Source organism: Poecilia reticulata, chromosome 19 (assembly GCF_904066995.2).
Source record: "Poecilia reticulata chromosome 19, P_reticulata-male-v2, whole genome shotgun sequence".
NCBI classification, from domain to species: Eukaryota; Metazoa; Chordata; class Actinopteri; order Cyprinodontiformes; family Poeciliidae; genus Poecilia; species Poecilia reticulata.
The window spans coordinates 9,820,726-9,844,714 of record NC_088848.1 but is presented as its reverse complement, the minus strand read 5'-3'; the positions used below and the strand labels follow the sequence as shown (position 1 = coordinate 9,844,714).

Sequence of the window (23,989 nt, the reverse complement as noted above, 5' to 3'; positions counted from 1 at the left end):
CTTTACAGGAAATAAACAACATGTACAAATGATGAGGTTTTCAAATTTTTATCTAGGGGTGAACCGATAAATCGACTCCGATTTTCTTAATTTTGGGAGATTGATGATCAGCCGATACTTGCATCTGAAGTCGATCTTATTAATCGTTGTCCTCTTGTTCTACTGTGAGAGATTTTGACCAACAAACGCACCAGGTCATGTTGGCACATTCACAGTTAGTAACCCCTCTGTTGCCAACTGTGACTTGCTGTGTTTAGCAACATTTCAGACAAATCGACAAAAATCAGAATCAGCAGGTCAGACTTTAAAGATCTGTAATTGGTCAGAAAACCAGTTTTATCTCAAATGTAGAAAAACCCCCAAAGAAAATGTCCAAGTCTGGAAAAAATATTTGATATTTATACACTTTTCTTAATTTTCCAGTTATAAAGATTCAAAAATTGGGATTTTTCTGAGTAAATTACAAAGATAAATCTGATTTTGGTGCGAGAAATGAGTTTCCCTCACAGAATCCATTTAATTGGTTACCTTTTCTGAGACACTAAAGCTGTTTGATTTGTGAAACCAAGTGTATCCAATGATGTTGCCTTTGATTCCCATTGACAGTTTTAGGCATTGTGTAAGATACTGATTACACATAAGCTTTCCACACGGCTCCACTTGAAATGACATGCTTTTCCCTTTACAGGAAGCGGTTACTCCAGAGTTACCAGTTTGCTGCATTTCTGCTTGCAGCTCCAAATTAAATGTACTTCAAGTCTGTTGACTATTATTCCTCCACAACAAATAACATCGACACCATTGTTGGATTTCAACAAAACCTTTTTTATTTTCACATTTACGGTTTATAAAATCAGCGAATTTAATGTGATATCAACTTAAACACAGTGCGTGACTCAGGTTAATTGTGTGTGTCGTGTTGGTTTGTGTTTTTCTCTGAAGTGTCTGTGCGTTTTCATGGGTGTGTCGTTCTGTAAGGCAACATGCAGTCGTCTGTTTCAGTTGACCTCAAAGTAAAAAAAAAAAAAAAATGCACACACTCTTCTGGCTTAACCTCCTCTACTTGAACACACGTACACACACTCTTAAAGCGATGGCTGATGGCGTGATGCTCGGCGGCAGGGGAAGGAACTATCCGACCGGCCCAGACAGCAGAGAGGGAACACGTTCAGCGTAGATAACCACACAGAGCTTAGCTAAAAACAAAACGTAACGCCTTCATTCCTCTCCTCTTCATCAAACTGGACTTACTGGTATATCTGTGGTTTAGATGAACCCAGAAACTCAACTGGATGTTTCCCGTAATTGCATGCAAACCGATTTCCCAAAGCTCGACTCGCACACGAGGGGAAAAGATGAATATTCCTTTTTTTTCTTTAATTTTTAGCATTTTCCGTAAAGTATTTTCTGTTGAAACAAGCACATCTATGTCTAGAAGTGAGCATTTTTTCCTTCTTCTGCCAAAGGGATTTTAACACCGACCCCAAAATATCCCGACAAAAATTTAATTTGTCTGTAAAAGGAGATTAACACTAAAAACCAGCCATCATGCTACTAATATAACTGTCGTTGATTTGTTTTAGCTTTGAAATAATTTGATTTTACAGAAACATCATAGGACACATTTAAGCTACAACCTGATTCAGTGATAGTTTTTGTTTTTACTTCTTGTTGCTTTTGATGCAGAGAATTTAAAATCCAATTGTTCATCACTGGTGCAAATTTGTAAGTGTTCAATCAAAAGGCAACTGAACTTCTTATGTTTTTTAAGAATTTCTCACCCCTCATCCAAAAGGCTTCTTCAGTTCATTGGAAGCAGCTATTATTGCCTTTACGTTGCAGTCAGAACAACCACTCGACTTGCTGACCTGAACCTCCATTTGGGTCAATATTTGGGCTGTTCTGGTCACGTTTCAAAGTGTGAAACTGCTTCAAGAGGGAAGCGGAAACTTTAAATCAGTTACAGTGTTCAGGCGGTAATTGTTTCTCACGTGCTGGTTTTCATTTTCGCATTAAAGGTGAGACAGAGATTGTCCGGTTGTTGTTGGTACGAACTGTAGGGACTCTTCCTCTTCACCCAAATCCAGCCAAACGAGCAATAACTGATTGTTGAACGCTCTTTCCTCCTACCCCGACTTTGCGGACACAAACACATCACGGCATGTACAGACATCTGAAAACGCTCATGCATAACGTCACGTTGCACTTGCTCACCACTTCTACTGCGCTAACCCTGTTTCTAAATGCTGAAGCGAACACACACGCACGAAGCCGGCGTTTTTGCAACACATAACAGCCGCCCTATAGAGAGAGAAAACACCACGGGGAACGTCAGCTCATGCATCCTACTGCCACAAACTGAAGCACGGGCCTTTAATGCGTGGATCCCTGCTGAAAACACATGCACACAAGCTTGAACACGGACACACGGCCTGCAGCACACGCACAACCTCTCATGCAGCTCCTTCGGTTTCACAATGACTTCTTTTTCTTCTATTAAGACAGGTTTCTCTGTTGTAATCTCCTACAGCTACTTGTTTGCCCTGTGTGTGGTCTGCTGGTATTTATGGTATGTTCTGTATGTGCGTGTGTCATGCGGGCACCTTCTCGAGGTGTGTCTTTTTTGTGTTTGGGAGAATTTTGAAATTTCTCAGTCGGGTGGCAGCGACACGGGAGCCGGGGGGGGGGAGGGAGGGTTTATCTACACGAACACACAGGTGAGGCCGGGGAAGCAGAGGGGGCGCTACGGGCTGCAGGGGGGTTAGACGGTGAGGGGAAAGCCGAGGTGCGGCGTCTGGAAGAGTCTGTTCTGATTTTGGTTCCGAAAAGTCACAAAAAAATATGCTGAACATCTGGAGTCGGGTACGGCGAGGCGAGGAAGGCGAGGGGCAGCTGGAGGGTCCGGAAGGAGATTAGTACCCCTAGAAATGACAACAACGGATTTAGAGCATCACATGACTGCAAGAAATAAAGTAATAACAGTGTTTGAAACCTAAACACTTTTTTTTAAACAAAGGTCGTCCTGATTTAGGAAAAGGGAGGGGGCTGGTTGACCTGTTGACCTTTAAACTTTCATTCATATCTTCAAAGCCAAAGCAGCACAAACAAAAGTTTGCCACCAATTTTGATTTGCACAATGTGGGGCGGTTGGGTGACCTTTCATGACCTCTGCAAACATTTCTTAATATCTTTAAATTACAGCAGCAAAAACAAAAAATGCTGCTGCACAAACATTTAACAAAAATTTGTCTAATTTAAAGAATGTGTTTCTAGTGCAAATATCTTATTACACTTGAAAAAACACAAAACTAACTTACAAGTAACTTTTTGGCAGTTATAGAAATTCGTTTTAAGTAAAAAATTCCTTAATATTGATTAAAAAGTGCTAATTCCAGATAAATGTACTCATAATAAAACAATTTCCCCATAATATGCCAATGAAACCAGCCCTTTTTCATCAATATCAAGGAAATATTCACTTAAAACAAGTTTCTACAACTGTTGAAAAGTTACTTGTAAGTTAGTTTTCTTATTTCAAGTATATTTCCACTAGACTTAAAATGCTTTGTAAGATTGTGTTTTTGCAGTGATCCTCGCTTTCTTCTCAGTTCTCTCAATTTTTGTCCTAAGAAAAACTTCCACAGTTGATGATACAGATGGGAAAAATATGTGAAATACATATAAAAAGCTGTGCAACTTGTATATCTCTATCAATAAGTCAGTAAATTCTTTAAATATTACAGAAGGAGCACAGAAAAAGAGAGAGATCTTGCTTGGACCAGGGGTGTCCAAACTTTTTGTCACGTTGGTCAAAACATTTCCTCCAAACAAACTTCTTTTAATTATTCAAAATTGTTTGTCTCAATCAGAAATAAAACTTTTTCCAAGAAAGCATCTGGCTATTCTATGTTCATCATAAAGTTGTTGACCTTTGGGCAGTTTTTTTTTTTTTTTAAATTGCAGTGTAAAACCGGTTCTACTGTTCAGTCATATCAGCGTTTCAGATATTTCCAGTTCATGGCACAAGCCTGCAGCTGGATTTCCTTTCATTTGACTGGTTTTGTCTTCTTCATCAAGTTGTTTATCTTATACTTACACAAAGATATAAAACCAAGAAACTGAGAATCTGCAGTATTTTTAAAATTGCTTTAAACCTCCTGGAACTACAATTCTCCGTGATCTTCATTGATCAGTCCAATTGGTGACTCTTTGATGACCGCACAGAGAAAAACGACCTGCTGTAGTCAGTTCAGGTGTTTAATTAAACAACTGATATTAATATTAGAGATGCAGAATCGATTAAAATGCTTTAAAATACGTCTTTGTCTCTCCTATTTGCGAGCATATATTGTGTCTCACCCACTGTAAATGTTTCAAATAATTATCTGATATATTTGTATTTAAGAGGAAGCCATGCAGCTAAACTAACCTAATGCTGGTAATTTAAGTTGCAGAATTTGATGCTCAAACATACTTATGTTGAAATATAAATTGAAGGAATTTTCTTGTATAGAATTTCTCAAAAGCAGTTTTTGAATCGGAAATTGTTTCTGAATTGAATTGTGACATACAGTAAAAATTGTAATGGAATCGCTAGATACTGAAAGATTCACATCTCTAATTAATAAAGTAACTTCAGAAAAATTAAATCAAAACCTGAATATTTGGGAGATTTTTATTTATTCTGGATTTAAAAATCCCCCAGATTTTAAAGTTTTTGTTTAATTTTGATCTTATTTTATCCGCAGGCACTTTATTAATATGCAGTTATTTTTATTTTACATATTTTTATATTAAATGGGGGATACGTTGTTACTCTGCTGCTGTAACAAGTGAATTTCCCCATTTAATGCAGGACTATTCTATTCTATTCTATTCTATTCTATTCTATTCTATTCTATAAACTGGACCTTACAATAACCAACCAAATAATTTATCATGTTATATGTAAATGAATTAACTCTGGCTTCCTGGTGAGGCTGAAGCGTTGCTCATCGTTTGATGGTTTGTTTTCTTACCTCTCCTCCTTCTCCTCCTTGCTCCATTCCTCCATACTCTCCCTGCAGAGGAGAAAACAGCAACAATGGTTCAAAGACATTTTAAAAAAACCTTTGGAGTTGATTATTACTGTCTGTCACAATGAGATAGTGACAGTGCGAGGATCTCAGCATCAACAAATGTTTAAGTTTTGATTTCACTAAGATGTCGTTTTACAACCAGGTTTGAATGGAAAACATGCTGGGAGGAATAAATCAACATGCTGAGGGATTTTTAGGCTGTTAGTTTGTTATAGTTTTTTTATTTGCAAGCCAAATGTTGAAAGGGGGATAAAAATTATCAAGAAATACTTTATGCGTCGTTAACTACCTGATCTGGTAAGCTGGAGGAGAAATAATGATCAGAAATGAAAATATTTAGTATAATTTAGTAAAATGTTTCCTTACACCAAAGTGAGCAGCAGAAAAGAAGGTGAAAGAAGCAGAATATAATATTTTGTGAAAGCATTTATGCATTTTCCCCTATTTAAAAAACGAATCTAAAAAGTGTGGCGTATATTTCTCTATAGCCAAAAGGTCAGTAATCTTTTAGAACCGTAAGCAGAGTTCATGGGGTTTGAATAAGGCACTTTAAAAAAAATAAAATGTAAAACTTTTCCCTCTTTTCTTTGTAATTTGCTTCCAATTAATCTGAATATTTTGTAATCCTTACAAAATAAGAGCATCAATATGCTTTCAAACCTTCAAAAGGCTTTACTGTTATTTTATTTTTTACATTATTTGTTGTTTTAAACTCAAAATGCCGTAACGTGACCAGCAGCTTTCCAACCATCCCACCTGATGCTCACCTGCTGCAATAAACCTTACATTTAAATTAATGAATTAGACCAGCAGCTATCAGTTAGCATGCGAGGCGTCGCCTCCTCATTACCCAAACCCAAACCAGGTAGAGCTAAAACCCCCATGTTGCTGTCCAGTAGGTACCTCATATATGGGCTCCTCCTATCAGAGAAACACAGATGAGAAACAAACAGCATAAAAAGGAAAAACAAACAATGAGAACAACAACAACAACAACACAACAACAAATTCTGGTCATTTCGCCCTTTCACCATTTTGAATGTTCATCTTTTTATTCGCCGAATTTCAGGTATGAAAAGAATCCACTGATTATTTTGTGTAACACTGTAAACTGGTAGATACTAGAATGTTTTCAAAAGATCCTAAAATGTTTGGAAAAACACAAACTGTTACAGTTTTTATGTGTCCTCCTGATCCTTGCTAATTCAGAAAGGTGTCCGTCAGGGGTTCATATTTGGCTCCTTTATTATTTATTATTTAAGTAAATTGTGTTAAAATGTTACAGACTGTTTCACTTTTATGTGGATTTTGTGTTTCATCTTTTGCCTTTGATTAGGCAAATATCTGCCTACAAATATTTTGGATTTTGCTAAAAAGAAATGTAGTTTTTAACTTCAGAAACAAACTTTCTTAGTGTGAGAAAAAGATTTATAAATGTGTCTCTTTAATCAACAAATGACTACAGAGACAGTTTAAACACCTAATTCCTGGTTGAAAATATTAGGCTCAGTGTATCTGCAGGAATATGATTTGTAAATAATTCTGGTTTTAGTTCTTATTTTTGGAGCTTATAAAGCTCTAATCTTGCTATTAATCCAATTAATCCATATTTCAACTTGTGTTTTCAAAGTGGAACGATTATGTTGCTGTTTTGGCCAATAAGACATTTTAGATCTTATTGAGATTATTCCGGGTAAAATAAAGAATAACTAAAATCCTCTACTTATAGTATATTTGGGTTATTAAAATTCATTCAATTCATTTCAATAGTTCAGAACCAAATAAGTCTGATACTAAATGGCCTTTTTATTTGTGTGTACATTATGAATGTAGGTGGGAAGAAATGATAAAGGGGCGAATTGACCTGAAGTACAACAGCAACAACAACAACAACAACAACAACAACAACAACAACAACACACAAGACAGGAGACATTTACACCACAATAAAATAAAATAAAACAACTTCTTGCATTCAAGCTCAAAAGTCACAACAAGAGTTAAATGTGAGAACATTTAACGTCTGTCAGAAAAGTTAACATAAAAGCCAGAGAAAGGGTGAACAGATGTCAGGAGTAAATAACAGCACAGATTTGTATTCAGAAATACAAAATTACTCCTATAAGGCAATGTGTGCATTGTGCAATAATGCACATGAACGATAAATCTAAAGGAATGAAAACTGGAGAAGGAAAAATCACTAGACTCTGATACTCGTCTAATCACAATAATTATTACTGAAAAACATTTTTCATTTCAGTAAGTAAGTTCCAAAAGTTTGTGTCCCTGCTGCAAAATTTTCCTTCCACTTAACTTTCCTTAAACGCGCTAGGATCCAGACCTCTGCCTCCAGTAACTCTCCACTGGACGACTGTAAAGTCAGTAACATTCAGCATAATTGTGTGGACCATAACTTAACATTTTGCATTACAAAGAACTTTTCGAATTGGTCTTATGTAATATTAATTACATTTTTGGACATAATCTTTTAAATTAGCCCAAATAAACACTTGAAATATATTGCACTTCTTGTAAAAGTAACATCTGGGTTTCACCTTTTGAAGTGAAAAAAAAATCCGTGACGTTTTTATGTTTACGATGGATTCTGATTTACAGTTGGAAAAAATAAACTGCTATAAAATCCGGAGGAATTTAGATCAGAACAAGTCTTTTTTTTTTTTTTTTTTAATAAAAATAAAAAAAATTCAAGACCACGTTTTGAAATCGATTTAAGTAGAGTTATGTAATACACGCTACATTTCCAGTGTCGCAGCGTTACAATGATGTAAATAGCTCCATCTACTGGCTACAAACCAAACAGCAGTTAATATTCTTCAGTTTGATCGACTCATTGCATAAAGAGAGGCTGCTGTCGCTGTACAGCAACTCCATGATGGATGGCCTCTAAGGCGTCACCATGGTAACCGACCTGACTGACCATCCCGGTTGACGCAGCGACGTTCTCCACGCCCTCGATGGTCCCCTGTGACACCTCGTTGGCTCCGGCGACCGCCGTGTCTCCCACGATGTTGGCCTGGTCCACGGTCCTGTTGGCCACTGACACGGAGAGAAACGACAGAGGTGAGTGGGACACATAAATATTGACCAACTAATGCCCACACAGACACTTTTAGTACACATTTTAAACGCAAGCTAGCATTTTTCTTGCTAGGTTGGGGTTTTATTGTGCTTCTCAATAGTAGGATAGCATTCACAGCCGCAGTGCAGGGGTCATTGTTAACCTTTACAATCCAAAGAGCAGTTTTTGAGTGTTTAAGAGCCCGCCATCTTTGCAAAAAAAGATAAACAAATAAACAAAATGTCTCGGTTCTCCTGGAGAGCGGATCAGATGTTCAGTGAACCGGAAGCTTTTCTAGCTACCTGCATCCATGGATGTAATTTGAATGTTGACAATCTAAGAAGAGCTGCAAGATTTATGTTGAATACTTTAATCTATTTATAGCAATATTTGAAATGAAATGGTATACAAACAAATCGGTCATATAAAAAAGTAATGAGTTGCAATCCTCATTCTTTATTCCATATTTAAAACAAGTCAGGCTCTGATTTAGATTATTAATTCAGTTAAATCTTTCAGATCATTTCAACAATTTAAAATTTAATGGATGAAATAGCTGCTAATCCTCATTTACTGAGTGATGGCGACACCATCTGTTCTTCACAGTGAGACGTCTTCATCTGGATTATAGTCTGATTATCTGTGAAATATGGAGCCATTGAGGCTTTTTTTTTTCATTTTATAAAACATTTCTTTGTGTAAACGCGACAGAAAACACTCTTAGAACGTCTCAAGAATGGGAACTTCAGTTTTAATTTTAAGTTTGTGTCACTGACCCACTGATCGTTTCCAATAATCAGCCTTGAGTATAATCAGCTGAGTAGATTAAATGCTGTTTGTTGTGCTTTTAAACAGGACTTCTGTTTTTAATATATTAAAAGTATAATGAATCTTAGCGACAAATAGGGATACAATTTCAATGCTATCGTTTTTATATCCATTTCTTCTGTCAAACTAGAATTTTTTTTTCTTTCATCGTCAATGTTTGCTGCATTTAATTAATTTATTTCGTGATTTTTAAACTGGAAATCAGTCAGTGCATTTTTATTTGTTACCAAATGAAGCTTTTCTTACCTGTGTTTACTGATGACACAACTCCTTCCTTTGTCTTGCTTCCTGCAGACCAAGGAAAACAAAAAATGCGTTCTTTCACAACTGACATATTTCACAGTTTTCTATTTTTCTACTGAGGAATTTTGTTTTCCAATTTCTATTTTGTAACAAACAGTTTTCATCTTTATTTGAAAACAAGGGAAAAATGAAGTGAAAACATGATGCTTTGCAAAAATATTTCAACCTTTACACATTTCGCCACATTAGAGCCGTTAATTGTGGAGTATTTTAATGATTATATGATTTATTAATTTTCAATATTGTTTACCAAAATAATCTGAAAAGTGTGGTGTGCATATTACGTATTCAGCCGTTGTAAAGAGTATTTTGTATGACCACCTTCCCCTGTTGGTTCAGCTGAACGTCTTTTGGGGTTTTTCCTCTAACAGCTTTGCACATTTTTCTTGCATTAAATTGAAATTCGGTGGATGTGAACTTAATTTTTAAAACGGTTTTTCTTTCAGGATTTTTCCATATTTAGCGTCATCTGTCTTAACATCCACTCCGACTCTCTTTCCTGCCCCTAGTGAAGAAACACATCTCCACAGCATGATTCTGCTACCTCCGTGTATCATAAAGCAGATGGTTTATTCAGACTGGTGCGCTTTAATTTTCCACCACACATAATATTTAGCTGTTAGATCAGAAAGTTAATATTTAGTGTCATCTGACCAGAGCGTCTTCTTCCATGTCTGCTGTGTCACAATAACAATAACAATTTATTGCGCTAAACAATAATATTACAATTTTCAAGTAACATTATAATGATGGTATGATAATGGAAGTACATCCTATCAAGCATCAATAAACTTGAATTTCTAATGATGATTTATACATTTAAAATAATCAAACACCCAAAAAGGACACAAGCTCTGGATGCAAAAGCATGCCAAACTTTTGAGTTTTATCTTTAAATAATTTAAAAACCTTTTATTTTTTCTACTGGATTCATTACAAAAACACAAAATCTTACTATTTTTGGTCGAGTTTCTTGTGTAAATATCTTAGTACTCTTGAAATAAAAAACAAAAATAAGTTTTCAACAAAAATACAGCTCTGCAAAAAAAATGAAGAGCCCACTGCACTCATTAATATTATTCCACCAAATAATGATTCCTGAACTCTTCCTGAGTTAAAACATTAGTATTGTTGTTTCTAAATGGATATAAACTTGTTTTCTTTGCATTATTTGAGGTCCGAAAGCTCTGCGTCTTTTCTCATTTTCTGCAAATCAATACAACATTTTTGCTTGGATTTTCGGAGGCTTGTTGTCAGTAATTCATAGAATAAAAGAACTATGTTCATTTTACTCAAACATATAACCTATAGAAAGTAAAATCAGAGAAACTGATCATTTAAAGTGGTCTCTTAATTGTTTTCAGAGATGCATATAAGCTTGTTTTAAGTCAATAATTTCTAAATATTGATATAAAAAAAAGTTCCAGTTCCACAGGCAGATAATTTCACTGATAATGTGGGAAAATCTCTTGTTTTACATAAAATAATATGGCTGTCTCATCAATATTAATGGATTATTTACTTAAAACAACCTCCTACAGCTTCCTGAAACGTTACTGGTAAGTTAGTTTTGTTTTACATCAAGACAAAACTAGACTAAACACTAAAAACTGGACAAAACTTGGTAGATTTTGTGCTTTTACAATAAAATACAGTGAGGTTTGGCTGTAATGTGACTGATTGTGTTTGCTCAACATTCTGAATATTTTCTTCTCCTCGCCTCTTTTTGTTCTGCAATTTGCTGTTCGTTATTAGTTATTCTTTTATATTTTGCACCTTTGAAAAGCTCGGTTCTCCTAATAAATGCCCAAACAATTGAAACTCGCCCCGCCCTCCTCTCCCCAGCGCTGTGCTCTCTGCAGCATGATCCTGGACAGATTAAAACTCCAGTTATATAATCTGCAGAAATGTTGGATGGATGGGGGGAAAATATCTACGCTGAAACAAGCGAGACGAAGAGAAAACTCTGCAGAATATCGTCGGTAGCATCAACCCGAGCCGCCTCTCTCTGTGGATTGTCGGAACAGATGCAGAAACTGCGATTTGCAGCCTCATGCATCCACACCACGTCCCCCCTCCCCCGCCTGCTCCTCGCCCTGCACGCTCTCCAAGGTACGCCATCCACGTGCCTGAGTACGGAGCAGTACTGCAGGACACCACACACGCACACACACACACACACACACACACACACACACACACTGCAGTGAAACAGACACTTTTCGCTCAGTTTAACCGAAGGAGCCCCAGGAGTGGCACTGTCTGTCCCCGCGCTGCAGAACAAGCTGCACGAATGTTCAGAGCTTTTAAATTATAAACAACTGAACGTCAGGAGAAGGTGACGCGCAGGACACGACTGATCAGAGCAAGAAATAATCCCGACCATAAATGATAATCCCAATCTAAATCTTGCCTGAATAAATGAAGATTGCTTGGATTAGAGGGAATATTTTTATGAAATTTTAATATCAAACATGCAAATATGGAGCTCTAATCATTTCTCTCCAGCAGAGGATTTGCTCTGTAGCGACTAAAACATGATTATTAGAAAAATAAAACGAATAACGTAGCCTGTGAGAGAACACCAACGTATAAAAATCCCTAATTTCTAATGAAGTGCAATACAGACAGATTGAGACTTTAATATCTTCTGGAGGTTATTTTTGAACTTTTCAGGCGTATTTCTATTGACAATAAGAACAAAAATCAAATCAAATAAACAAACTTAACACTTGGATGCTTTACTGTAACAGAAACTTGTCCTGCATGCAGACCTTGTTAACCAATGGCTGCTCTTGCAGTTTTCTTCTTTAAAAATGTTAAAATGCATTTTTATGTTTTCACAAATCAAATCAATAGAGTAAATCTCAAACAGTGTCATGTTCGGTGGAGATTAATCTTTAGTAATCATCATAATAATAGCGTTAAGTTGTAATGCACTTTGCATGCAAGTCTTAAAGTAAAAATGATAATAAAAGCACTAACAATAAAATCTAATTTAAATTATTAAAATATTTAATATCTCGCTCAGGTTTGAACTCCCTATAATATTATTTAAAGATTTTGAGCTGAAGATGATCAAATGCTGTTCCAGTTCCTTAAAAAAGAAAAATCAAAACCTGCGACTTTATCAAGCAAAGCTGTAGATTCATATGTCTTTAACCTGCTGTAACTGTTTCCCCAACTGAAAAACAATTATCTAAAATTGAGAAAATAAAACATATTTTTAATACATGAAGTCCTGACATCTTTGAAATATGCTGTGAATAGTAAATGTTTACTGGGATCAAAAGTGTGAAATTCACAGACCCGATTTAAGAATCGAAATTTTAATACTCCACCTTTTCCTCTTCTGAAGATTGCTTGGAGTGATTTATTAGCTAAATCACTCAAAGAGAAAGTTGGTCATGTTGTCAGTTTCACTCTCGGTTTCAGTAACCTGACACAGAAGTATACGGATTGCTATAAAACTGAAAACAAAAGGCAGAAATCCTAAAGTGTGACGAGATGCTACAGAACTTACACTGCAAAAAAAAATCACAGCAGATGCTCTCAGCTGCCCTCAAGGCTGTGCCGCTCTGGGTAGAGAGCCACATAACCCAGATGAACAACCTCTGCTGCTTGTGCTGCTGTCTATTTTTAGGCTAATGCATGTGCACTCGACTGCAGGCGGATACTGTCATCTTCATCAGAGCCATCGGTCCTCCTCACTTCAGCGACCTCATCTTTCCTCTCTCTTTTTCCCCCCTGCTCAGATCCATGTTTATTTTTTCTTCGCTAGTATCTGCAGCATCCCGTTCTTGTCTTTTAAGGGATGATTTTTCAGACAAATAACAAACAACGCAGAGTCATAGCCGCTCTTCTTTTTCTTTCACCTCCTGACATTGACTCCTGCTTTCAGACGCCACCATTAAGACTTTGCAGCAGCAACCTGACGTCAGAGGCGATGCGGAAGGGACAGACTGCGGCCAACAACTGAGACCCACTCTCCCAGCTCCTGCTTTATCACCCCTCTTCCTTATCTGCCCCCCTCCTCCTCTCAGGTGGTAACCTTGAGATGTGACGCAGTCTCTGCTGGAGCTAAAATTAAAATCGCAGCAAACAGCAGCAAGAGGGGGGGTGGAAATTGATTAAAAATGTTTAAAAACGGTTTCATGAAGCGACATTCAGCATTTATCATCCCACTGCCGCCTGTTTCACTCGATCGATCTCGATTTCGTGCTACGAAAGCCTGCAGCGCCGTCCCGGGACTCCGCAGTGTCCCCCCTTTTCTTTCCCTCAAATTAAATTGTTTTAATTTCTGCCCCATCAGACTCCAGATTTCCACCTCTTCCCGTCCAGATGCAACTTCTTTACCCCGTCTGATTCATCATCACATCTGTCATCATCACCTCTTCCAGCCCCACACCCTGAGTCCTGCAGCAGTCCTGCAGCGGCATCCCGCTAGCGCTCACCTCTCCCTCCTCCTCCCTGTGTTTCTCTCGCTTGTTTCCACCCAGATTAGAAAACCAAAATAAATTATTACACATCATCCAAAGCATCTTCCTCTCCTCTTCTGTTTCAGGCTACATACCTACATACATCACCCCTTCTTTAGTCTTGGCTGCTGCCTCCTCCATCCCTGCTTTGGTCTTCTCTGCAGCGGCCACCACCCCCTCCTTGGCCATGGAGAACCCTTTCATCAGTACATCCATTGTGGGCGACGGATCGGCTGGGCTCCCCTGCTCTGAACAGGCCTGGCTGGTGCTGACAGTGAGCGTGCAGCAGAGATGATGATGATGATGATGATGGTGGCGGTGATGATGATGATGTGGGATGTCTGAGAGTGCGCGTGCCTGTTTTGGCTCCTCCTCTGGTTGGCAGAGCGCTGATCGCGGTGCACAGCAGGACCACAGCGCGCAGACTGAAGGAGAGACGGGAGGAGGAGAGAGCAGATACCGACGAGATGGAGAGAGGAGGTAGAGGAGGAGGAGGAGGAAGAGAGATGGCTGGATGCTGCAGCAATTCCCCCCCCCCCGCCCCCCATGCAGCATCCCCGCCTCTAACCGCCTCTTTCAGACCGACTCTGGTCTGGATGCAAACCCATGTTATATAACCAGCCAACCAGCTGACATTTTGTCATGTAATCCCGACGTGTGATGTCATTTCCTCCTCTTCCACATCAGCTTTCCAGCTTCACTGCAACAAGTTACCTCTAATTAATGCGAAGATGACGAGCCCCCACGGCCATTTTGTTGTTGTGAGGAGATCGAAAAGTGCTTCGTCATCCCCACCTGAGTGAGTCACAGCCACCTTCCACCTCCTCTTCCTCCTGCTTCATCTGCTGACTCGGCAGCATTGCAGACACTGATGCAGCGACGGATCAGGTTTTGTGTCATCAGATTTAGTGATAAAAACAAGCAGCTCGTCTCCCAGAGTGTTTTCTGCTCAGGGAGTTTACACCCGATTAACATCGTTAATTTTGGCAGCGCTCAAGAAACTTTATTTGACTTCAGCTTTAAGCAGACCCTGCAAAACTATTCAGACCCCCTAAACATTTTCTCATTAGGTCACTTAATAACACACATTTATGTTTTTAAAGTAGAGTGTAATCGTGAAAGAAAACGATGGAAGAGTTTTTAAACTTGCAAATTAAAATCTGAAAAGTGTGGTGTGGAGGATGTTACAGCGCCACCTTTCGCTGCAGTTGCAGCTACAAATCGCCAGATTTCATCCTGGGGGGCCACAAATGGCCCCTGCGCCACACTTTGGTCACCTCTGATTAAAACCTTTCCATTTAAACTCTGTTTTCATATTTTGGTTCATTTTCACGCTGTAATCAGTCCCAGTCTGAAAACCTTTAACTGGTCTGTTTCCAGCTGAGTGAAGAGAAGTGTCCCCACAGCATGATGCTGCCACCACGATTCACATAGGGAATGGTGATTTTGTAATTTTACAAGTTTTTAATGGAGACCTGATTTGTGTCATGTTGTCTTAATTCTTCCATCTTTTCAGTGGCGAAAACTCACTGAAAACCTGAGATGTATAAGCTATATTATTTATGTATACATTTTTTATTTAATATCCGTTGCATTATTATTATTTTAACCACAGATGACAGATGCATATAAAAATAACTATCAAATTATTATTAATCTCATTTTCTTTATTTCCTCACGTCATTTCAAAACACGGCACCATCTGTAGATTTAATAAAACATTTATTCACATTGATATCAGTACATTTCTGAGTGCATTTTTACATACTGTACTTGTGCATATAGATAAACTGTGTATTCCTCTTGCTGCCACATCTGACAAACGTGCTCATATAGTTTGTTTTTTTTAATTCATACATCTGCAATTTATCTCCAGCAGCAAAAAAGAAAAAGGAAACATTTCTGCAGTTTCACTTCAATATTTGTTTTGTTTTGTACATCTTCCCCAACAATCAGGACATGAAAAAAGAAAGAACCTATCATGAGAGCAGATCTAAATAGGAGACAGATATATTTGACACTTTAACTTATAAACACATAGCATTCTCATACTAACATTAATACACTTTCTACTAATCTAGGCAACAGCTATAGCTAGCTTTTCTCCTCTTGTTCATTTTCTCTCATACTTCCTGTTCTCTCTTCCCGTGTTTATATGTCCTCCTTTCTTCTGCGACTCTTCCCTCTCTTTGAATTTCCTTCTCTTTATTCCTGGACGTTGAGGATCTGTGCAGACAATCCGTGGTGCCAGTTCTTCAACTTGGCAAAGCGCGGCCCTTTGACCTCTGACTCGAATCGCTCTCTGTAGGCGAGGGCGACAGGACAAGGCGGTCACATCAGGAAAAGCAGCTTACGTTAGCGTTATTCTCTGAGAAACTGCAAGGTTCTGCTCTAACGCTGCCTTTGAAAACGCATTCAACCCGAAAAACAAAGCGCGGTGGTGTTTGGAGGATGTTTTCTAAAAGTATTTCTCAGAATCAAGTTATAAATGTCTAGAAAACTGATCCTGTGCAGGGTTTACCCCAGAAAACTTGCTAAGCCCATCCAGCCGGAAGGCCCCCATGTTTTTGAGTAAAAAATGTTTTAAAGTTAACAGAAAATTTGAAAATATTACTTGATAGTTGTGAATTTTGAAAGACTAGAAGATTAATACCTAAACACCAACTTAAGTTTTAAAAAAGGTAATAATTAAAAAACTAAGATGAATTAACAATGCTAAGCCTGGTGGGGGCACAAGTAAAGCCTGGTGGCCCACCAGGCTTATAATACATTGAGGGAAACCCTGCTGTGTTAAATTCATACTGCGTCCCTGAATTGCATTGAGATACTGTGTGGAAGTAACCCACAGCGTAATGGAAAGTTAGCAGAAATTTAACAATACTGAGGGCAGAAACATTGTAAAATCGCACATATCTGAGAAATTCACCATCTAACATTAAATCAAATCAATATGTCCTATAACAATGTATTGGAGATCCATCATAAGAATGAATTTCAAACAGCTTTAAGAAGGGAAACAACAATTTTGATTGATGGATGATTCTTCTTACCCTAATATTGTATTATATGTTTTTCTGTAAGGATAATAATATCCTTTTGTAGAGTATTTCTCATTCTCATGCAATTTATTTGTTTTGATTTATATCCTCCATTTTGTATTTATTTTTATTTTCATTTGCTATCACATAACAGTTGTTCATGTTGAATGTGTTTTGACTGGATTACCCCAGGACCCTTATTTTTATTTTTGCGATAAAAATCTAAAGAAAACCCAAAAACTTTTGTTTCCCAGAAAAGTAGATTAACCTTTACCTTGATTTCTGCAGTGCCTCCTCATCTGGATCTTGCACTGTGAAGACAAAAAGTGCAGAAATAATCAGAAAAATCAAATTGGAGCGTACAAAAAGAGGGCAGAGGAATCGTTTGGTGAGCCTGGTACTGACGGTATTCAGTGCCAGTGATGTGAGCCAGGATCCTGAAGCTTTTCGACTGCAGGTTGGCGGCACGGCGAGCCCACTCAGACATGTCCTGGTTTGTGTCCGGTGCCCGGATCACGGCTTGGTACACGGGAGATGCACAGTCCACCACAGGCTCCTTGATCGGGAGAACTCCACTGCAGAGCGGAGAGGAAACTCAGGCCACAAATGGAAACATTTTATTCCCACGTTTATAATTTCTCTCTTATTTGAATTGAAGAATTGGTCCCTCCTTCTTGATGTACACGTTAACTACCGCCACTAGGAGGCACTAATGAGCTATTTTACACCTGTAACAGATCCAATAAAAACAATTTATACCGCTAACAATATATATTTTTGTTTTAAAATGTGATTTAAAATATAATTTTTACAAAGTAAAATTTAAATGTGCTAAATGTTGCATTTCATAAGTCATATTTTTTTAACATTAAAAGTCCTAATTTAGAATTTTGATAAAATCAAAATCATAATTTTGAGAAACTGAGCTATAATTTAAATTAAACTGAAAAATTATCAATCACGTAGAAACCTTTGGATATTTGAATATGTCAGCCACTTAAAATAGAAATGACACAATTTATATTTATTTTTTGACCTATAAATTCAAGATTCAAACTTTTAAAGTTATAATTCTGACTTTTGAACTTGTAATTATAAGACACAAAGAAAGTTCAACGGGAGCAAAAAATTAGCAATTTAAAGAAAATATTAAATATTATGGAAGCCCATTTCACCCACTTAAAATATATATATATATTTTCAAGCTGGAATGATGGCACAGATAATTGGTTATAATTTTAACTTTTAAAACCATGATTATGAAATAAGTTGTCTTATAATTGACTTTTTATGTAGTAGCATTTAGTTTCTTATTCCTAGTTATAAGCAGTAAAAGTGTAAATTTAAACTACAGAAATGATCTGAAACATTATCTTTAGATGTCCTGAAAATATATGCCACATAGTCTATTATAGTTTTGATTTGGTGTATTTCTAAGATGTGAGGTCAAACATGTTTAACGATTTTTAAATTCACTGTCATAAGTTTTACTTTGAAAATTTGTTTTAAGACTAAAGTCTGGATTATTTCATTCTGTGTCTCATTCATTCTTTCTAAAAACTCTGTTGCACCACAAAAACAAACTCAACCGTCACTGAAATGCTATTAAGGGACAATACATTTTCTAAACCACGACTTCATTTAATTTGTGGACATAAAAATACATAATTACTCCTCTATTATTAATAGATAGATGTGGAGATCCTGCAGTAAGGGAACTTTAAGGCAACATGACTGCATTCCTCAGAGGGTTAGGGAAGTGAGTTTCAGTTTTTGTCATCTTTTCGGATGAAATCACAGATTCCAGATTACGTAAAGCTAGACATCTTCAACCCAAGCTGCAGTCTCACACTTTGTCCGAAGTACCTGGAAGTACTTCTCAACATTAACGAGTTCATGAAAGAGTCACAGTTAGACGGTTTGATGCACAACCCATTATCACCAAATAAATGCACATATTTATATAGAAGTGAAGCATCTGGAGCAATGCACAAGCTGTTAGGGCACAAAGAAGGCATGAGTCTGAGGAGAATGGAAAGGCGACGCCGCTGTACTCACGCCAAAGGAGAGCCGGCCTCCTCGCTGGGTCACGATCAGGAAGGGAGGATGGGGAGGAATGGGTGGAGGACAGATCACAGGTGGGGTTGGTTTGTAGGATGGAATGAGCAGAGGAGAGTGGGTGAAAGGAACAGAGGAGTACAGGGCACAGACACTGGCTAGCCAGAAAAGAAAAGCCAAACAATCTACTGTTGGCATACTATTTGCAGCAGCGTAGGCTTTAAGAGGCAATATTGCACCGCCACGGCTTTTCAAACGTAATTGTTATACATGCAAAATATCTCTAAGTTTATAGAGCTCACATATTTATCATCTGAGTGCCTAACGTGTCATTTTATGTTTTTTTATTTGTCAGCATCTCCCTTTAACTCATAATGTTGTAATTTTGGGTTTTTTAAGACTGTTCTTTTGGAAAGGTAACCTATTATTCTTACTTGGGAACCTATTATTCTTCGTCTATACCAGTGTTTCTCAACCCTGGTCCTCACCGCCCCCCTGTCCTGCATGTTTTAGGTGTTTCCCTTCTGCCACACACCTGAATTGTATCTCTGGGTGATTCTGCAGTACTTGATTTTCATGCAATCATTTGAATCAGTTGTTCTGGAATACAGGCACATCTAAAACATGCAGAGCAGGGGGGCGGTGAGGACCAGGGTTGAGAAACACTGGTCTATACAAAACATGTTTATTAATTTTTGGCACAAAATCATTCTTAGATAATGACTTTTCAGTCTAGTCAGTTCAGCCTATTTTTTTTAGCTTCTTTCAGAATGTTATATGGCATCTTGTCACTTTAAATCCAAATAATCTGCTGCCGGCCACGACCCCCACTCAACATTTACACTCACACATGAAAACGGCTGCAAACAGCCACGTAATAATACAACTGTACATCTTTGAAAAGCAGAAGTGGAGCCTCCTGCACAACCCACAAGAAGGCAGCAAGTGGTTTCTGGATAACAAATCAACAACATAGCACTTGTCTTTTCCAGCAGCCATTGTACACGACATACAGTAGTAAAACCGGCTGACCAAATGTGCTAGAGCTTTGCTTATGTTGCTAGGTGATGGACTGGGCTGGGGTTGCTAGGTAACGGCACAGTGCCTGTCAAATGTAACTCAACAATCAGGAAGTTTTAAACATTAACTTATTCTCAAAAACGATACACACCTCAGAAAACAAAAAACTTGACTTAAACTAATCAATCAGAGAACCCACTTCACGTCTTCAAAGATTCAGAAGCCAAGACAGCATGTATAAACGGTAATTTTAGTCCTGAAAGGTTCTGATGAAACAATAAATAAATAAATAAATATATATGAACAAATCAGATAAACTTTAGTTCCTGTAGTGTATAAACAATAGAAAGATAACTGTGCCTAATAGTTACAGGAACTAATAAAAGGTTCCTGGAATCTGAAAACATCTTTATCACATGAAGATAAAGATGCTTTATATACTATAAAGTTTATAACATTATAGTATATAAACTTATTCATCTTAATGCCTCTTAAAACCTTCATGTGAGCATATTATGGGCTCAAAAGCTCCTCTGCTAGGCTTAAAGGGCCAGTTCACCCTTTAACAACAATCAAATGCAGTCAACAAAACAGAATGCTTTGATTGTTTTTCAACATTTAATTAGTTATTTATAAGAATATCTATACATTAATACACTGTGTTTAACATTAGAGTGCTTCCTCTTCTGGCTGAGACTTTCCTGATTTGGTTTGTTTAAATCTATTAAATCTAGCTAGGAATAAAATTGTTGACTACAATGAAATTATGCAACTGTGTTTAAGTGTTAAAATATGATTTTTCTCCTCCATTAATTTGGATGAAATGACTGGAAGTGATGAAAATATCAAATTATCAATTGAGGATGGGAGGTGAAACACTGAATTTATTCTGGTTTCCGGACTCACCTGTCGTGTCCTTTGGCCTGCGACTGTCCTGCAATGGCGTCCATGATGGCGTCCTGCGAGTACATGCTGATTGGTGTGTTGTACTGGGCGTGAACGATAGTGGCCTTTCCGCCCGGGCCCCTAACTTCGATGGGTTTGTGAGTGGACAAGGCAGAGTCTTTCAAAGCGATGGGGTTGAAGCTGGGGGTGTACTCCACGCTGTTAGGTCACAGGGAAGTGTGGGAACAGGAAACGGATCCGGGTCAGAGGCAGAAATTCAAGACACGCGAGGTCACTGGTCATGATCTGACCACAGAGGTCATCAACCCCAAACATGCGTAACCCCTTCCATGTTTGTCTCAGGTCCAGTAGTTTGATTTCACAACAGACACGCTCGTGTTCACTGTTTTTATTCTTAAGCTACATTCACATTGCAGCCTGAAGTGATCCAAATCCGATTTTTTTTTGTCAAATCGGATTTGTTTTTCCGTTCACACTTCCAAATACATATTCCACTTGTATGTGTACTCCAGCGTGAGCTGCAAACGACGTGAAAGTGTCCAGCATGCACAGTAGAGGGCGCAATAATGCCACACATAGGGAGTGTCATAGACATAATATAAGAGTAGACCCCGCATTGGTTGCTCCAGCGCAGGAAATACAGCGGCCATCTTGGAGCGGTCGGCCCTCCTACTTTGCTCAGCCAAAACAACAGAAGATGCCTCAGCACTGAAGGATATTGTTGTTAGGATCGATGGACTATTGATGTGAGGGCTCCACAGACAACATTTAACAAGTAAGATGGACATATTATCGGGTATATTTTGTGATTAGAATATTACTTTACTGTATTTATGTCCAGCGGCGAAATACCAGCTAATATTACCTATAGTACTTGGTATAATACGGGTTCAGTCCCGCTATGAAGGCTAACTGAGATTCCGTAAATCTAAAAAAAAATTAATCATTCTCTAACATTGACTTAGATTATCTGACACAAGAGCCTACATTAGAAATGAAACAATGTTAACATATATTATAAAACTTATATTACGTGTTATAACATTCACCAGCAAAGTTCACACATGTGGTGAAGACTATTATTTATGTGTAATTCTTTCACTTTGTCAAAAGTAAGATGCATCTGAAATTTTCCGTTTTTGTTTTGAAGGTTTCCTAAAGACACAATGTGAGGAAGAAGAGGGAAGTAAACATGGATGCTAACGGTGGAACATAGCATATGATTATGAAGTTGTTATCGACCGGAGCAGCATATTAACAATCTAATCCTCATTCTAGTCCGTTATGATTGTTGTTTTTCTTCCTTTACTGAAGTAAAAGTACATAAAATTACTCAAGTAAGAGCTAAAAAGTATTTGGTAAAAAGAATATTCAAGAACTGAGTAAGTGATCAAAATTATTTAATATCTAAAAATTACATAATCAGATGGAGCAAAATATAAATTATATGGAGATTTTGGTATTTTAAAGACCAAAATGAAATTAATTCATATGAATAAAATAATTACAAAATATTGTTCCCAATTAGATTCTTGATTTGGAAAACAGTACTTTATGAAACTAACAAAAACTGCAGGAGTAAGTCTGTGTCTGGTAAATTTTTGCTTGCTTTCATTCAGTGAAGTTGCTCACAGTTTGTAGAGTATCCAGAAATTTTATACAAGTAAGAGTAGCGATACTTCATCGTAAAATTACTCAGGTAAAAGTAAAACATACTGATACTTTTTTTTCCCCCAAAAAAGTTCAATATAACAGAGTAAATGTAGCTACACCTGTGCAGAAGGGGTTCCTAGAAAGTTTGATTGCTACCTGGTTTCAAAAAGTGCCAGTGTTAGAGACTCCAATCAGTGGAGCTGTATAAACCCTTTCAGGACTTGCTAGCAAAACAAAAATTAACAAAAATAAATACTCAGAATACGTGTAAAGAATCCACTTAACACAAACTTGACTTTTTCAATTATTTTGTAACTTATTGAGATGTTCTTATTATAAAACTCTTCTGCAGACTAATGTTTCCACACCAACTGTATCTTTTATTAAAAAATTACTTGGATACTCACTTTGCAGCTGTGTTGGCAATGACCTGAAACACATCAGAGCAACGTACAGACACAGAAACAAAAAGGAGAAAGTTAAAGTCAATAACGGTAATAATATCACATTATGTTTGCATTCAACAATGTTCTCCAGTAATCCCAGGTTCAGGTCAGAATAGCAGCCATTTATCATCAGTGTGATGTTTCTCTGCTCCTATTTTATCATCAGGAATGACTGACAAGAACAGAAGTGTTTCAGTCACATGATGCAGGACACATTTAGCACAGAACAGACATAAATATACACAAACGTAGCACAAAGTACCAGATCCATTTATGTCAGAACTGTAAATTAATTCTGCAGATGCTCTGTGCCTCTACAAAGAGACACAAAGGGTTTATCTTAGAGATATGCCGATCAGGTTTTTTCCTGCCGATTCCGATTCCCCATGAGGGCCGATCACCGATACTGATCACATAATTATTGTTTTTTTAATCATAAGAACTACTTTCTATTATATGGAAAAAGGAACCTTAAATTCACCTTAATTTAGACAAAAACTTCTTTTTAATAACTTTTTCCAAGAACAAAACAAAACAGGCCTTGTGCAAATTGTACTGCTATCGTAATACTATCTTTAACAGACTGAAAACATATGAAGGCTCTGAAAATAATGCAAAGAGTCAAAATAAAACTTCTCAACATTACCAAAGAATTCAAGTATAAAACTTAACATTCAAAGGCAAATACAGGATCAGTGAATAAACAATAAACAAACAATAAACAATCCTGAGTTACTGAATGAAAACTTCTTGATAGCATGGCGGCTAGCTGATTACTGCTAGTTCTGAGTGGCTGTTTCTGACTGAGCGGAGTAATTATGCAGAACAGGGAGGAGATCGATTACTTTTTCAGAGATTATCTGTCTCATGTTAGGCCAGCGAAAGTTTAATACGTATGTAAAATGTATTTTTTTTAGGTTAGATGCTGCAACTTTAAACAGAGGTTCGGTGTGAGAGTCACTACCAGGTGGAGCAGAAGCGGCGCTCTGTCTGTGAAATATTACCACCTGTAGCGCGGAGCAGCGGTTCAACAGCGAGAGCAGAACCAGCGTCTTACATCGCAGCTCGAAGACTTAAATAATTTTGTGGGTTATTTGTTTAG

The 23,989-nt window shown here is 37.5% G+C and overlaps 2 protein-coding genes and 1 long non-coding RNA gene across 7 annotated transcripts in view; 1 reads left to right on the top strand and 2 right to left on the bottom strand.

Annotated features, from left to right (window-relative positions):
* Positions 1-801: 801 nt before the first annotated feature.
* sncgb (synuclein, gamma b (breast cancer-specific protein 1)) lies at positions 802-14,270 on the bottom strand. 4 transcript variants are annotated; one of them, XM_008437058.3, is made up of 6 exons: positions 13,862-14,270; positions 9,232-9,273; positions 8,017-8,135; positions 5,982-5,999; positions 5,019-5,060; positions 802-2,921 (listed from the first exon to the last, which is right to left on the bottom strand). In XM_008437058.3, exons 1-6 carry the CDS (start codon positions 13,980-13,982, stop codon positions 2,913-2,915), a joined length of 351 nt encoding a protein of 116 aa, XP_008435280.2. In that variant the 5' UTR covers positions 13,983-14,270; the 3' UTR covers positions 802-2,912. The 4 variants fall into 4 exon arrangements, with proteins under 4 accessions (XP_008435280.2, XP_008435279.2, XP_008435282.2 ...); XM_008437057.3 differs by having other exon boundaries at positions 8,008-8,135; positions 13,862-14,267; XM_008437060.3 differs by lacking the exon at positions 5,982-5,999 and having other exon boundaries at positions 13,862-14,266.
* LOC145549143 (uncharacterized) overlaps positions 8,038-23,989 on the top strand; it is a 20,878-nt gene continuing 4,926 nt past the window's right edge. The window contains exons 1-2 of the long non-coding RNA XR_014085114.1: positions 8,038-8,159; positions 11,134-11,400. This is a non-coding gene — a long non-coding RNA (uncharacterized LOC145549143). The remainder of the gene's footprint in view (positions 8,160-11,133; positions 11,401-23,989) is intronic.
* The window catches only part of ldb3b (LIM domain binding 3b), a 20,663-nt gene continuing 12,145 nt past the window's right edge, over positions 15,472-23,989 (bottom strand). The window contains exons 4-9 of one of the 2 annotated variants that reach the window (XM_008437061.3): positions 22,849-22,871; positions 20,789-20,986; positions 18,863-18,886; positions 17,210-17,379; positions 17,079-17,115; positions 15,472-16,068 (exon numbers count right to left, since the gene is read on the bottom strand). In XM_008437061.3, the coding sequence (XP_008435283.1) occupies positions 15,972-16,068; positions 17,079-17,115; positions 17,210-17,379; positions 18,863-18,886; positions 20,789-20,986; positions 22,849-22,871 (549 nt within the window). In that variant the 3' untranslated portion in view covers positions 15,472-15,971. The remainder of the gene's footprint in view (positions 16,069-17,078; positions 17,116-17,209; positions 17,380-18,862; positions 18,887-20,788; positions 20,987-22,848; positions 22,872-23,989) is intronic. The other variant, XM_008437062.3, reaches the window with a different exon arrangement.